This window comes from Crinia signifera, chromosome 6, assembly GCF_055691185.1.
Source record: "Crinia signifera chromosome 6, ASM5569118v1, whole genome shotgun sequence".
Lineage (NCBI taxonomy): Eukaryota > Metazoa > Chordata > Amphibia > Anura > Myobatrachidae > Crinia > Crinia signifera.
The window spans coordinates 31,413,727-31,428,833 of record NC_139222.1 but is presented as its reverse complement, the minus strand read 5'-3'; the positions used below and the strand labels follow the sequence as shown (position 1 = coordinate 31,428,833).

The 15,107-nt window shown below is 43.8% G+C and overlaps 1 protein-coding gene across 1 annotated transcript in view; it reads right to left on the bottom strand.

Annotated features, from left to right (window-relative positions):
- CLCF1 (cardiotrophin like cytokine factor 1) overlaps positions 1-14,483 on the bottom strand; it is a 30,266-nt gene extending 15,783 nt beyond the window's left edge. The window contains exons 1-2 of the mRNA XM_083145892.1: positions 14,356-14,483; positions 9,871-10,034 (exon numbers count right to left, since the gene is read on the bottom strand). Coding sequence (XP_083002018.1) covers positions 9,871-10,034; positions 14,356-14,371 — 180 coding nt within the window. The 5' untranslated portion in view covers positions 14,372-14,483. The remainder of the gene's footprint in view (positions 1-9,870; positions 10,035-14,355) is intronic.
- Between the last annotated feature and the right edge of the window lie 624 nt (positions 14,484-15,107).

Here is a 15,107-nt window from a genome sequence, read left to right as displayed (position 1 = left end):
CATTTTTTCCCCCAAAAAATGTAACAGTGTAATGTGGGCTAGGTAAAATGAGGGAGATTGGTAGACTAATGAGGGAGAGAGGGAGATTGCTGCTATGTCAGGGAGACTCCTGCAGAATGCAGGAGGGGAGGTAACTATGATGTAACAGTGTAATGTGGGCTAGGTGACATGAGGGAGATTGTTAGACTAATGAGGGAGAGAGGGAGATTGCTGCTATTTCAGGGAGTCTCCTGCAGGAGGGTAGGCAGCTATGACACAGAGCACGGGTTGAAGTCGGGTTAACCCCTTTCACACATGGGTGGCAACCTGTATTATTCCCAATCCCAGGTCATCTCCCTTCACACCAGCCCCGATTCTTTCAGTGACCTGGCTGGATGCTTGGAGATGATGTCATCTCCCAGAGGTACTGTCCCCAGCCAATCAATTTCTTTCAGGTGTTACCCGTGTCATCAAGACCCAGGTCATCCTCGACCTAAGTTGGTACTCCTGACTTGTTCTCCTGTGTGCTGAATGTGGAAAATCTGTATTCACTTGCAAGATACATAATACAGGCTACGACCAGCCACCGTATAGCATCAGGAAAAACATAAATACAAGATTTTTCCAATTCTAAATGATTTGTATTTGTTGAATCACATTACTGTTACGTAATATTCACCCGGCTATTCACACGATGGCAGCTTGCCCCCCCCCCCCCCCCCCTCCTCTGATTAGAACGCACATGAATTAAGGACTGTAACTCCCAACACAATACGAAGTGACATCTTAATTGAGTAAGTAATGCTGATTTGGTTAGGATGGGAGAGGAGAGACCAATCTACACGGCCTGCAAAGTAAGGAAACAGGTTGGCTATTGTTCTAGCTGAAAGTCAAACTGACAAGTATAACATAATCTATTAATCCGTGTTAGGACTGGTTAGAAAAACACGCAAAATATTTCCCTCCTTTTAAAAAAAAGTTATTATTTTTTTTGGCCTAAGACAATAAAGTTATTTGAAGGATAAAACATCAAACCCTGACTAGGGGCTAGTTGGATCTAACCTTGGAGAGAGATAAAGTGGAGAGAAAGGGTCTCATTTATCAAGAAAAGATAAAACTCATTGCCAATCAGCTCCCAAATGTCATTTTTCCAACACATGACAGGAACACATTACATTTAGGAGTGGAACACGATATTACAGTTAGGAGTGGTACACGTTATAATTTGGTGCTGATTGGCTAGAGCACCATTTATCATTTGCAACAGGTTTTATCACTCGCCCAAATTATCAACCAATCAGCTTCAGACTTATTTTACAGCCTGTGGGCATACCTTCCAACTGTACCCACTTTTTTCGTGGGACCATCCCGTTTTTTATCCAGAGGCATACCTATATATTCGTGGGCCCCATAGCAAAAGTTTGTTAGGGCCCCCTATTTAGCAACTGATGGTGATAAATATATGTAAAACATATTACTATAGACAGCAAAGATGGGCCCCCTTCAGCTCTGGGCCCCATAGCAGCTGCACCCCTTGCACCTATGGTAGTTACGCCCTTGATGCTAACGCCCCCCACCCAGGGTCGGCAGTGTCCTGGGGGGGGGGGGGGGCAGTTGGCAGTCCCCCTAGCCTGAAGGGAATAGAGCGCACAGCGTCTATTCAGTGGCGCAGTGGGCGGAAAACAGGGGCGTGGACCGATGGTGCCTCCATTTGCATAGACCAGACCACGAGAGTGTCCCTTTTCCGCAGATGAAGAAGGTGGGAGGTATAGGACTGTACGAAGCCTTGGAGAGCGATAAAGTGGAGCGAGATACAAGTAGACAGAAGTACAGTTTTTTTTTAACTCAGCCTGTAACGCGGCAGCTAGGAGCTGATTTAGTCTGTACTTTATCTCTTTCTATTGCCATAGGTTGACACATGAGAAAGGTCAACATGCTTTGTGTCGACATGGTAAAAAAGTGGACATGGGCAAAAGTTTGACATTGAAAAAGGTTGACATGATTTTTTTCACATTTAAAAAAATAAATGGTGCCCATGTTGACCTATGTTGACATAGACGCCAAAAACCGTGAAAACTCACGTCGACCTCTTTCATGTCAACCATTTCTGGCTTTCATTCCTCCCTGTTTTACATTTCAAGTAATCAAATTACTTAAACTCAAAAAAAAATTTAAAAACGCAGGATATAAAAGACAACTCGATGGTACGCGGAATCCGCCGCCGTCACCTGGAGCACTCGTTAGGCTTGTACCTAATGAGAAATGCAGACCTTCCCCGAGCCTGTAATACGTGCGGCTTACTGGAATGATGGGACATGTTAGCGTTCCCAGGGGACACGTACTGGAACTTTACAGGGGAATTCATAAGCCTGACTGAGAAGGAAGCCGGGAGAAGGTGTCATTTGCTGCAGTAAACTCTACTCCAACTGCATACACAGTATGAAATATGGATTAGGTGGATTTATTTCTTTGTCCAATTCCGCACGGTTTGAAGGGATTTTCTAAACAATTCCCTGAGCAGTTTAATAAATGATCCTGTGTCACGTAACGCAATGCAACACCAAGTGGATGTACATGCATCTTAGGCACCACGGTTATTATGTAATCCTATAAAATGTTATTATGAGTCACAGTGCGGATTAGTGGCCATGAAAAGTCTATTGGGGGGAATAGTAATACAACATAGCACAGGCTGCCCAAAAGAACTGTAGACAATTGTGGAAACTGCTGCTGGGACTCAGCTGGCGCCCTCTACTGGCCGTCACAGGCCGTGCAGCAGGCAAGGTTCAGTGTGAGCTTCTCTGTAATGGCGCAGTGCAATTAGGTCTGGCCAGGCGAATCTAGGTTTCCATCATAACTTGTAGTATTGCAGAGCAAGATGGCTGTGTGCGGAGGAGCAGCAGTCTGCAGCAGCCTATAAGACTGCTGGGGAGGAAGGGACATACCGTGGCACCTACTGGTGCGATTACTGAACTGGCACAATGGGGTAAATAGGGTGGGTTTTTAAACGGTGTACACTACTTTGCCAAAGGGTCGATGGCCTGTTTCATTCTGAGAAGACACTTGTATCAGCCAATAGAGACCAGCGATACATTTGGAGGCTTCTTGGAGGCGCCGGGCAGGAGAGGTGCTCTCCCCACTCTACATCCTCCGGGGAACAGGCTTCACTGCAGTAGCGGCAGGTGGGGGGTTTCAAAACTCCCATTCAAATGAATGGGCAGACGCTGATTGGCTGTGAGAACTCTCTCAGCCAATCAGCAGCCTTCCATTCAATTGAACACTAAAGTCCCAAATCATATGTGATCCCTCCTGGGGAGCTGCCGGGGAAGTTGAAGGTAAATCAGGTCCAATTTGTCCTTAAGACAAGTCTGACAAGTGTATGGGGGTCTTCTGCCCTGGAAGACCAACAATGATTGACATCTGTCCAAAATCGACCAACATCATCAAAAACATGACCTTTAGTATGTATACCACCAGTGGAACTAAGCAGTGGTCTGTCAAAGCCGCCAAAAGTTTTAAAACATCGATAGGAGATAGGTGCCAGGCTTGTTTAGCAATTATTTCTAATGCCATCAGGCAAAAGTTGGTCAGTTCATGTCTCAAAGCACAGTAAAGTAAATGTTTAGATGCATAGAAGTGACCAGTGGCGGATCCAGAGGGGGGGGGGGAGGGCTGCAGAACAGTCCAAAATTCAAATAGGGGAGCCACACCCACTGCCAGTGAGTCAGTTTGGAACGGCAGTTGGTGGCAGTTGCTGTGCCTCTCCTATTTGAATTGTGAACTGTGCTGCAGCCTGTCCTCTGGACCCCCACGACGGAAATAGCCCATGCAAGTTGGGATTCTGACTGTCGGGCTCCTGATTCCGATGTCGAAGAAATGACCATTGGAATCCCGACTGATTAGTGAGTCATCAGGCACCCGAAATTACTTGGCCATTGTCATTATAAGTAAAATGTTGCAGTAACTGGTTATTGCTTATCTGACGCCTGAAACATTCATAGTTTGATTTTCTTGACCACTCTGGGGTTTGGAGAGTCAAAATGCAAATTACAGAGCCATGTGCAGGGGGATTGAAAGACTGAAATCCCCGGCAATTTGATCCGAAAACCAAGGGACAATGCCAGGATAGCTGAATCTACTGTACATGCGGAATGAGCTATCTGTCCAGCCAGTGACTATTGACCCCTTCAGTGGCAATCCCAAGAATTTTCCGGAAAATTCTCGGGATTGCCACTGTTTACAGCGCTTCTGAGTTCAATCACTGAACTCAGGCAGCTTTGCGCTGCCCGGCTCCCTCCCCTCTGCGGCACCGCCTCCTCCCTCCTCCTCCCCCCTCCCCTCCGGGTTTTGTATTGAAGTCCCCGGCTTATGACAAGCCGGCTACCAGGGACAGGTACGCAGTGCGGGGGCGCAGGTCCGGGCAGCCGCTGATTGACAGTGCAGTGGCGCTGCCCGGACCCAGGGAGGTAGTGGTGTTTTTTTTTTTAAGGGAGCGCTCCCCATAAAAAACCCGCCCAATGGGGAGCGCTCCCCAAAAACAAACCCACCACTGAAGGGGTTAATGAGGTATTAATTAGCCATAATTTACTACATAACGGACACAAACAAATAATAAGTATATTTATAGGGCACAACTATATAAGGGATGGGAACAAATGACATAATGTGTAATTCAATTTTATTTTAATAATTCAGGCATATATTAATTAAATATTAGAGGGACAATAATATTTTTATGTTAATGATAAACCCAAAAATGAATGAATCCCCCGCGGACCCGCATATTTCAGAATTTGATGCAGCAGAGAAGGGGGGCGTGGGGACAATGCAGGAGACTTGCCCACCTTCCCAATTTGCGGGAGCCTTCAGGCCATTCCGGGAGGGTAGGCAAGTATGACCCAGGCTATAAGATGTGGATATATGATATATAAGATATGGCTATACGCAGAAACAGCTGCAGCCCCCAACCATATCGTGCAGGGGGGGAACTACTTAGCACATATAACAGACATGTTACCATGTCTGCAATATATGTGCTGGCTGGAGCCCCAGGGGATCGGGTATGTATCTGTGGCCGTGTGGCGCCACAATGTTTCACACACTCCTTCTAAGCCCACCCCCAATCTCCCATTGGCTTGTTTCACAGGAGTCTGGGGTGGGCTTATAATGATAGATCTACCTGAGCCCAGGTACTTTTCAGGGGGTGTGGCCTAATAATGTGAGGTGTCCATGCATTAGAATAAAATTCTCCCTCCCTGGCCACACGCCAGCCCAGCACACAGGATGTGCTGGGTTGGGAAGAGGTGGCGCAGCTTCCAGTTAAAAGTTAGCCTTGTATATAAGCAAACCTCCCAGCTGTCCTGATTACAGTGGGACGATCCTGCTATTTGGAGACTTTCCCGCTGTCCCTCCCGCAGCTGGCAATGTGGAGTTTGTATATTCTCCCCGCGCTGGCGTGGGTTTCCTCCGGGTACTCCGGTTTCCTCCCACAATTCAAAAATATACTGATAGGCTAATTGTCTCCAGATAAAATTAACCCTAGAATGTCTGTGTGTACGTGTACATGTGGTACGGAATATAGATTGTAAGCTCCACTGGGGCAGGGACTGATGTGAATGGTCAAATATTCTCTGTACAGTGCTGCGGAATATGTGTGCGTTCTATATAAATAACTGGGGAGGCTGGGCCCGCCCCCTTGCGCATAGGCCACACCCACTCGCCCTGTAGTTCTGCTCCCTGTATTCAGGACCGGTGCACCTGGTCCAGATTTGAGGCAGAGAACAGATGTGAGGTATGTATAAGCCCATTTGTGGCCTGTAAACATATGCATCTCCGAACAGCACCAAGATGCGTCTGCAGCCTATATTTGAGTATATCTACAACTTAAGCCTGGAGGGCCAGAACAGGGGCAGGCCAGCGCAGGCGGCATACAGAAGACCTGGCCTGCAGTTGTCAGCTAATGAGATTTGGATGCATTCCCTAGTTAAGCTTGTTAGGCGGTGTGACGTTTGCTGATTGCTTGATGATGATGATGACACCAGCAGGACTATCTGACCTTGTGACCATGGCCCTTATTCTGGTTCACTCCTTCTGGCAAATTCCTTCTCAGATGGACAAAAACCATGTGCACTGCAGGGGGGCAGATGTAACATGTGCAGAGAGAATTAGATTGGGTGAGTTATTTTGTTTCTGTGCAGGGTAAATACTGGCTGCTTTATTTTTTTACACTGCAATCACTTTGAAGTAAAACCCCACCCAAATCTAATTCTCTCTGCACATGTTACATCTGCCCCACCTGCAGTGCACATGGTTTTGTCCAGCTAAGAAGGAAGATTATCAATTAGATGTATTAAGACGGTAACTGGCAGCAATTATTATATTTATTAATGGCAATATTCTCTCTTGTGTACACCACACTTTACTGTGTACCAATAGGGTAATGTGAAATTCTCATTTATAACTTATGGGGTGGACACATGGGACTCAGTTAAGCTGGTAGAGAGAAGAGCAATTACATCCTGACAGCCCCGGGAGCCGTAGGCAAATAAACTATGACAGTATTCGGTACTTGTTTCCTAGCACGGCCCATGATTTTCATCTTATGGAACCTTATCGCATCGCATGCCATTTAGCCGCATGCTTACAATGTTAAATGCATACCCAAGCCACCCCCACTATCAACGGCAACCCGAAGTGTGGCAAGCGCAGCGAGCCGGTGAGGGGCGGCGGTACGCGTCCTCCGACCTTTTCATACCCCCACTATCCACGTTGGCGTGGAGTTGATTTCTAGATAGTGTGGCGAGTGCAGCGAGCCACCGAGCCTGAAGCGTGGCGAGCGCAGCAAGCCCCGCGTATTACTTTACATGTATTCCGCGTGCCCTCGCAGGGCTCACTGCGCTCGCTACACTATCTAGAATCATCTCCACGCCGACGTGGATAGTGGGGGTATGAAAAGGTCGGAGGACGCGTACCGCCGTTCCTCGCGGGCTTGCTGCGCTTGCCACGCTTTGGGTTGGTGTTGATAGTGGGGGGCCATTTAACATTGTAAGGACCCATCAGGTGGTTGTACAATAAAAAATCATATACCATCGCATTGTATGGCATACGATGCTATACGGTTTTTTATTGTACAATATCGGGTCCGATCGCATCGCATTGCATACCATATTTACGCTTATGGTATACGATGCAATGTACCCAGTATTCCTCCCTGCACAGTCTATTTGGCGGGGCCACGCATCGCTATCAATCACTGTGTACACATGGGGCGATTCTGGCTAACCTAGGGGATTTTGACGATCTAGAGGCTTTTGCTATTGAGACAGGTTCTGATCCCTAAGGAAAGTTGTCTTATGGGGCCTACTCACGGGGCGATTTTAAGGGCATTTTCTGCTCCATGTGTAGTGATAGCAATGCGCGGTCCCACACGTTGCTATCGCCTGGCGATGCTGATAATTCTATAATTGCCAGGGGGGTTTTCTCAGCGGAGAACACTGGCCCCGACAGATCGCTCAGCGCACATCGCCGACTTATCGCTGTGTGCCGAGCGACCCTGACGAAGCTTCCTGAGCAGTCCAGCATCGATCAGAACTCCCCGTGTGTAGGCAGCCTGATTGCGTGGCTACAAAATCACACAGTGGCCAATTAGAAAAACCCAGGGCGTGGTGAAAAATAAAGCTGGGCGTGTCAGGGAAAACACAGGCAGGCCAAAGCCTGTTAGGGGAGGCGTCAGTAACAGCCCGGATGTGCCCGTATTCACCGCAGCCGCTGGGATACGCATCGCCTGCAATGACCGGTGCCCAATGCAAAAATCATTGGATGGTGAGCTGCTTCCGATGGCATTGACGGGAGCACATTCATTCACAAGGTGGGATTTCACTGCGAATTAGGCCCATAGACCCAAATGCCGACTGACAATGACATCAATACCACCCATGTGGGTGTTAGCGGAAAGACATTCCGGCCCTGGATGCGGTCATTAGGTTGACCCATATAAGGTCAACCACCGAAGGTCGACATGGCTTATGTCAACACATAAAATAGGCTGACGTATCTAAGGTCGACACAAGGATTCAGTCAACAATGGTAAGGTCTACATTCAAAAGTCGACATGAGTTTTTCCCAGGTTTTTTTTTTTTCGAGCCGACATATGCCGACAGGCGGTATCTCAGGCCCTAGCATCCACAAGGACAGTGACGGCTAACCTTGACACTCCAGATGTTGTTGAACTACACATCCCATCATGCCTTGCTACAGTTTTGCTATTTGACCATGCTAAAACTGATGCATGGCATGCTGGGATGTGTAGTTCAACAACAGCTGGAGTGTCAAGGTCAGCCATCACTGCACTAGGGTGTGGAGGCAGAATATAATAGTGTGCCGAGCGTGGATAGTCATGCGAGTGGACACCGTACACTTTGACAGTGTCCATGTCGACATTCAGAACAAAAAAAATGAATTGTTCTCATTGTTGACCTAATGCTTGCGTCGACCTAAGTCATTATCGACCTCCAATGACCCCAACCCTTCTGGCACTGCACAGTCTGCAGAACACCGAGCCTATCCCGCCACAACAGCCGTCACACTGGGAACTGATTGCTGACATTCCTGCAGTAATTGTTTACCATTGTCACTAGTGATGACATATGTATCACAGCATACAGCGCACGGCATACACTACACTGACAGATATGTTAGTTCACCAGTCAGTCTTGTTCAGGGGCTGCCGTTTCTGTCGCTGGTGACGGCAGACCTCCCACTACTGCCACGAATATATGCCCCCAAACTATCAGTATAGTTCTTACTGGATCCCTGTGCCTACAAATAACTTTTATACATCTAATACCATGTTCTCATTGCCGCCCCTGCAAAATCCCGGGTTTTTCTTGCTGGATTTTTGGGGGGGCACAGAGCTTCTCAGCTCAAAAGACCCCCTTCACACTGCACCTCAGACCTGGGAATTTCCCGTGTCTGCCCCTTTCACACTGCTTTCCATAGTCTGCCTTCCAACAAGTGTGTGGAATTTAATAGCAGCTTTGATTGGCTGTTGGGAAATTTGTACTAATTACTGTGATTGGCTGTTTAAAAACAGCCTTTATTGGCTGCCTAAAGATTATGTCATTTTAAATAGGGCTTTTTTCACCAGCACACTGCATCGATTTTATCATGGCTATTACAACATTTAATAAAATATTAATAATAAGGACAAGACAGTTATGTTTTTATGTACATATTTTAATCATATGTACATTAAAGTGATTTTCACTATATACGTAATTGTATAGCATATAATGTATACGTACTTGCGTATAATGTATAATGCATATATTGTATATGTATAATAATTGTGTATAATGTATACGTACTTGCGTAGCATATAATGGATGTCACATATTACATGATTACATCCCCCAATGAGCTTGTTTTTTGGCATCATGTGTGAAAAACACGGGTCTGTGCTGTTCACATTGATGTACACCCGTGTATTACCCAGGAAAAACACTGCAAAAAACCCGTGTGTAATTCCCGAGGGCGTAACACCCGGGAATTTCACAAAGACCCTTTCACACTGAGACAGGACATGGGAATTTTCAGCTTGCCCTGGGAAATACCTGGGTTTTTGCGGCAGTGAGAACGGGGAATTAGTCGTTTTTTATCAGGGCCCCGGCTGTATTATTAGGCAGACTAAGGCAGCTGCCTAGGGGCTCCAGGACCCGGGGGGGCACCCCAAAGTCTGATGATCCCAAAATGAAGGATGACTCCGAGTTACAAATCCTGGTTGAACATAATGCAAACGACAGATGTTGAACTTCTAAGACGCCCCCTCCACACTTTGCACCGTCCCGGATTTTCATAGGTGTGACATAACATAACAAGCAGGGTAGTACTCACGTAAGGCCCAGCCAGAGAGCGCAGTTGGTGCTCCAGGTACTTCGTGAGATCGTAGCTTTTTTGAATGGAGCTGCGAGCGAGAGGGTCCGTTACATTTAACGCCTCGATGGAAACTGCATGCAGGAGAGACACCAGCATAGCACACAGGACTCTGTGGGAGCCCTCTTCAGGCACATGTGGCGTTAGGATAGAAATAGGGAACGGGAAGAGGGTGTAGCAAAAAAAACAAAAAAAAAAGGAAAAGATGGGAAAAACAGGGTAAGTTTAACATAAAATAAAAGGTAAAAAAGCAGAAAAAAATATCAGTACAAAAGTAACATTTTACATATACTAAAGCGTTCCGGCATTACACAGTCTAGTATAAAAGAAGAATTTCCCTACTGTGTGAGTTTTCTATTCCCCTTAAAAAAATCTGATTAATATTCCCAAAGAAAATGTATTATCTACAATTATTTCCTTAAGTCCTTGTTTCCAGGAATGGAAAAGTCACCTCCGCTTGAGAACAGACAGAACCGCCAAGACCTGGAGTATTCTCTTCTCTTCAGACATTGGGCAAAGTTCCTCTGATACTGTACAAAACCGATTCTACACATTCACTTTTGCGACAACGACTTATTCACTTTTCATTGTTAAGCTATGATTGTGTACATCTCTACATAGGCACCGATTTTGCAAGTCTTGAAGCCGGTGACTGTAAACCTTTATGTAATCTTAAAATATACCCGATTTATCCTCAAGACGCCTACTTATATCGCAGTGACTTCTATTCTGCAAACACCTCTGCATGTATACATCCTACATCTAAATCAACATTTACATTCGATTTGGCCGTGTTTTATTGTGGTCGTTAACTAGAACAGTTCCTCGCCTATGGGTAACCGTCAACAGATAAAAATGAAGTATCCGTGGCGATCTCTTGTTCTGTAAAACTATTCTGTACGGGAATTATGAATGTAACTGACTTTAATCAGTGCTCGTTACCTATATTACAAAACTAATCATTGCATGTTTACGTATGGACAAAGATAAAATAAATATATTCTACAATGGAACTATGCATTTGGGGGTACAGGTGGGTAATTTTGTAATGGGAACACAAAATCTCTCTATTTTTTTTCTCTGTCTCTCTCACTCTCTCTCTCTCTCTCTCTCTCTCTCTCTATATATATATATATATATGATGAATGGGCAGTGCCACTTTTATGTCCTTAGTGAGTTAAAAAGTAAACATTACTCCCTTATTTTGTAGAGGGTGTCAGCCGATCCTTAAGTAAAAGGTAGTGGTACATTTTTTTAAGATTAGATACGGACAATGGATATAGATGCTGCGACTTATTGTTTTACTTATATGGTATGAAAAAATTAATGGCTAGGATTAAACGGGATAGGTTCAATATTAGAGTATAAAAGAATATGGATATATATATATATATATATATATCAATAAATGGATATATATATACATATATATATATATTAAATCTATTTATTTAATACACTATATATATATATATATATATATATTACTTTAATAAAAAATTGGGAAATCAATATAAAACAATATAAAACAAAAGGACAAGGATAGCGATTGCTTATCTTTGGTAAGGCAGGAGTCTGAGGCCGTATATATAAATATGTATATATATATATATATATATATATATATATATATATATTCAGTAGTGGCCAAAATTGTGGAAACTTTTCTAATAGTCGTATTTTTGATGGCTCCTAATACCACTTACTTATATGTATACTAATCGTTCCTCTCTGCGTAATTATTTACTTCTTGTACAACTAATACACCAACCTGACCCAACAACTACAGCTTCTTGTATGTATATAGAATTATTATTCCCCAGAACATGCCATAGTTAGAAACTAATAAAATTACTCTAAATCATATATATTAAAGGGCCACAACTGGCTCCTGGCCCACCCACTAGGAGCACAGTTCCCCGAGGAACCCTCCGATCACATCCTACATATATAACGTTGCCGTCAAACAGCGGCAAATTTGTGAGAACGGGCGAAGGAAATCCTATGAGGTCACCTTGATGGAATTCTGAAAATAATTACGAATGAATAAATTCATGGACCTATTTTCCTGTTTCTTGGTCTCGCTTTTTGACACCTCTATCTCTGTTTGGGTTCCTCACTCTCTGTTTTCACATGTAATAGGAAGCATATGTGAGCTTGTTGTAGAAATGAGAGGAAACAGGCAGAAAAGAACGAGAACATGTAAAAAAGTATAAGAAGGATACTACAACCATACCATGAAGACAATACATACAGCACAAGACAATATAGAAGACCAAGAAGCATTGAAGAGACTGCGATCCAAGACCTGCCGACAACTATGTATTTCTACATTGTATGGAAAACACTACAGCATATACAGGGAACCTGCAGAACTGTCTCTACCTCAGTATTTAACGAGTTCTAGATTTTGTTTTGACTTAACGAGGGCAGTTCTAAAAAGTTTGACTTCCTAGTTAATTAGTAAATTGTTTGAAAGAAGTATAAAAAGGAAGAGACAATATACAGAAGAATAGATGAATATGTTAATTAATTTAAAATAAAAAAATTAACAAGTCGGAGAGATGATAATATAACTTAATTTATAAACGAAAATTGGGAATGGGGGTCAGGATCATCCTTATACACACACACACACACGTAGCAAGTTATTATTGTACGTTTTCAGGAAAACCTAGTTATTCACTAAAAATTAGAAGGACGTGAGGACATATTTAAATTGCACCTAAGAAAATAGAAGTAAGCTTGGGAAGGATAAATAGATAGATCGAAGATGGATAGATAGGTAGATAGATTGAAAAAACAATACATTTTTGATAGATAGATAATGGATAGGTAGATAGATAGATAGATAGATAGATAGATAATTGCTAGTTAAATTGATAGATAGATGATGGATAGGTAGATAGATTGAAAGAAAGGTACATTTTGGATAGATAGATAGATAGATAGATAGATAGAAAGGTAAATGTTAACTATATAGATAGAAGAAAGAAAGAAATAAGATAGATAGATAGATAGATAGATAGATAGATAGATAGATAGATAGATAGATAGATAGATAATGGATAGATAGATAAATAAAAATATAGAAAGAAAGAGATAGATAGATAGATAGTGATAGGTAATGGATAGATAGATAAAAAAATAAAATAAAATCGATAGATAGATAGTGATAGGTAATGGATAGATAGATAAATAAAAAATATAGATATGGAGTATTCACTTATAAAGCTTATTTCACAACAACAACAAAAAAAACACTATAAAAAAACATAATAAAAAGTAAAGATATGACAATGTAAATAACTATAAGCTACATAGATCTAACAACAGCACAAACTAATAGTGAGTATAAGCGGCAAAGAAATATTTTGAGGTCGAGGTACAGAAGTTGGGAGAAGCATATTTTTGACCAAAAGAATGTTCTTTAGGAAGATTAAATGATTAAAGGAACAAAAGAATTGGAGAGGGTGGAAAGAACTATACAGAGTACTCAGGAGAACAGGAAGAGGAGTCGGAGAGGAAACTGGGGAGACACAGGAAAGATGCCGCAGTAGAGGTGGTAAAGATCTGTTTACAAGCAGGATTCCTGAAGGATGAGAAGGAAATGAGAAAGAAATGAAGTCTCACCAAGAAGAGAGACGGCAGAGGAGAGAGGCAGACTAGAAAGTGAGGACCGGAGATGAAGAACAGGAGGTGGTCAGATGCAGCGAGGCCAGGAGATGGAGAGAGGACCAAGGTGTAAGAACATTGAGGAGGTCAAGAACCTAGAAGAGACTTTAAGAGATAGTGCTGGAGACCAGCAAGTTAGACAACCCTGTGTGTGTTAGACCGCTGCCTGTCAGGGCTTAGGGTGGGGAACTTTGAGAGATGTCACAATCTGTCTTTGATATTGACACTCTTCTACAAGTGTCTGTCTCAAGGGCCCCTCTCCTATTTCACCCTGAGGACTACCTATCTCCTGCTCACACCTCCGGAGTCTCCTAGTGTCTTTAGCCACCTCCGTTTATCTTGTTTTTGCCAATTTCCAATCTTTCTCATCCCCTTTGTAGAATTCATTTCTTTTTTCGGGGGGTGGGAGAAGTAAGGAAAAGTTCACTAGAAGACACTCAAGAAGAGGCCGAAGACACCAAGGATGATGGCTGTCAGATGGTGAAGGAAAAGAGGACAACTTTCAAAAAGAAGTGAAAGTAAGCAATGGGAAAATCAGAAACAACTCACAGAGCATGTTCAGATCTCCGAACGTCCGGAGAGGACACAAAACTACTGTGGATAGGGGAAGAAGGGGGGGAGTGGGATACAGTTTGGGACAGAGAGAGAGAGAGGAGGAATGAGTGAGAAAGTATTGTGATGGAGGTGCGGAGCGCAGCGGCCCAGCCAGATGGACAGTAAAGAGGAAAAAGAAAAGACAGCTGGATATAAAAGTTAGAATACGCCGGATACCTGTGATAAGCAGCATGTCGAGGCCCCGAAAAGTTAGTGGCTACTGTTTGCTGGTAGCCCAGCTGTGTCTTTTTCTAGCCACGGCAGAGAGTGCCATTTCTCACTCCTACCTTCCTTTAAAACCAGACTGGGTGATCTGTGGGAGGGGGGAGGGAGAGGAGGAGAGAGAGAGCGAGGGGAAGAGAAAGGAGGGGGGAGCAGGAATTTTTGGGAGGGAGAGAGAATTGGAGCCTCTCCTCTGACGTCATATGAGTAACCACAGAGAACGAGAGAGAGGAAGTGAAAAGAAAGGGAGGGAGAGAGAGAGAGAAAGTTGTCAGCCTGTAAGAGGGTGAGGTGGTAAGGGCAAGGTGAGGCGGGCAACGTTGGTCACTGGCAGGACTGGCTCTGAGCTTTGCCCACACTCACAGCTTCAGTACAATATCTATGAGTCACATAAACCAGCTCTCTAGGAGAGAACGGTACGATGTATCACCTCTTGTCAAGTATAGATGGGGTACTAGGTCACCACTAGAGAGAAAGTACCAACCAATCAGGTTATAAATGTCATTGTATAGGCTGTTTTGAAAAAAAAAAAAAAGACAAGAGCTGATTGGTTGTAACTTTATCTCTCTCCACCTTACCAAAGTCCAAGCTTTGATCAATCTCCCCCAAAGTTACAGGTGCCACAGGGCTTTTCTTTGTTGGTCTTATACAAGAAAGGGTATAAAAATAATTTTAACAAGTGCCAACATCCTGCTTTGCCAATACCA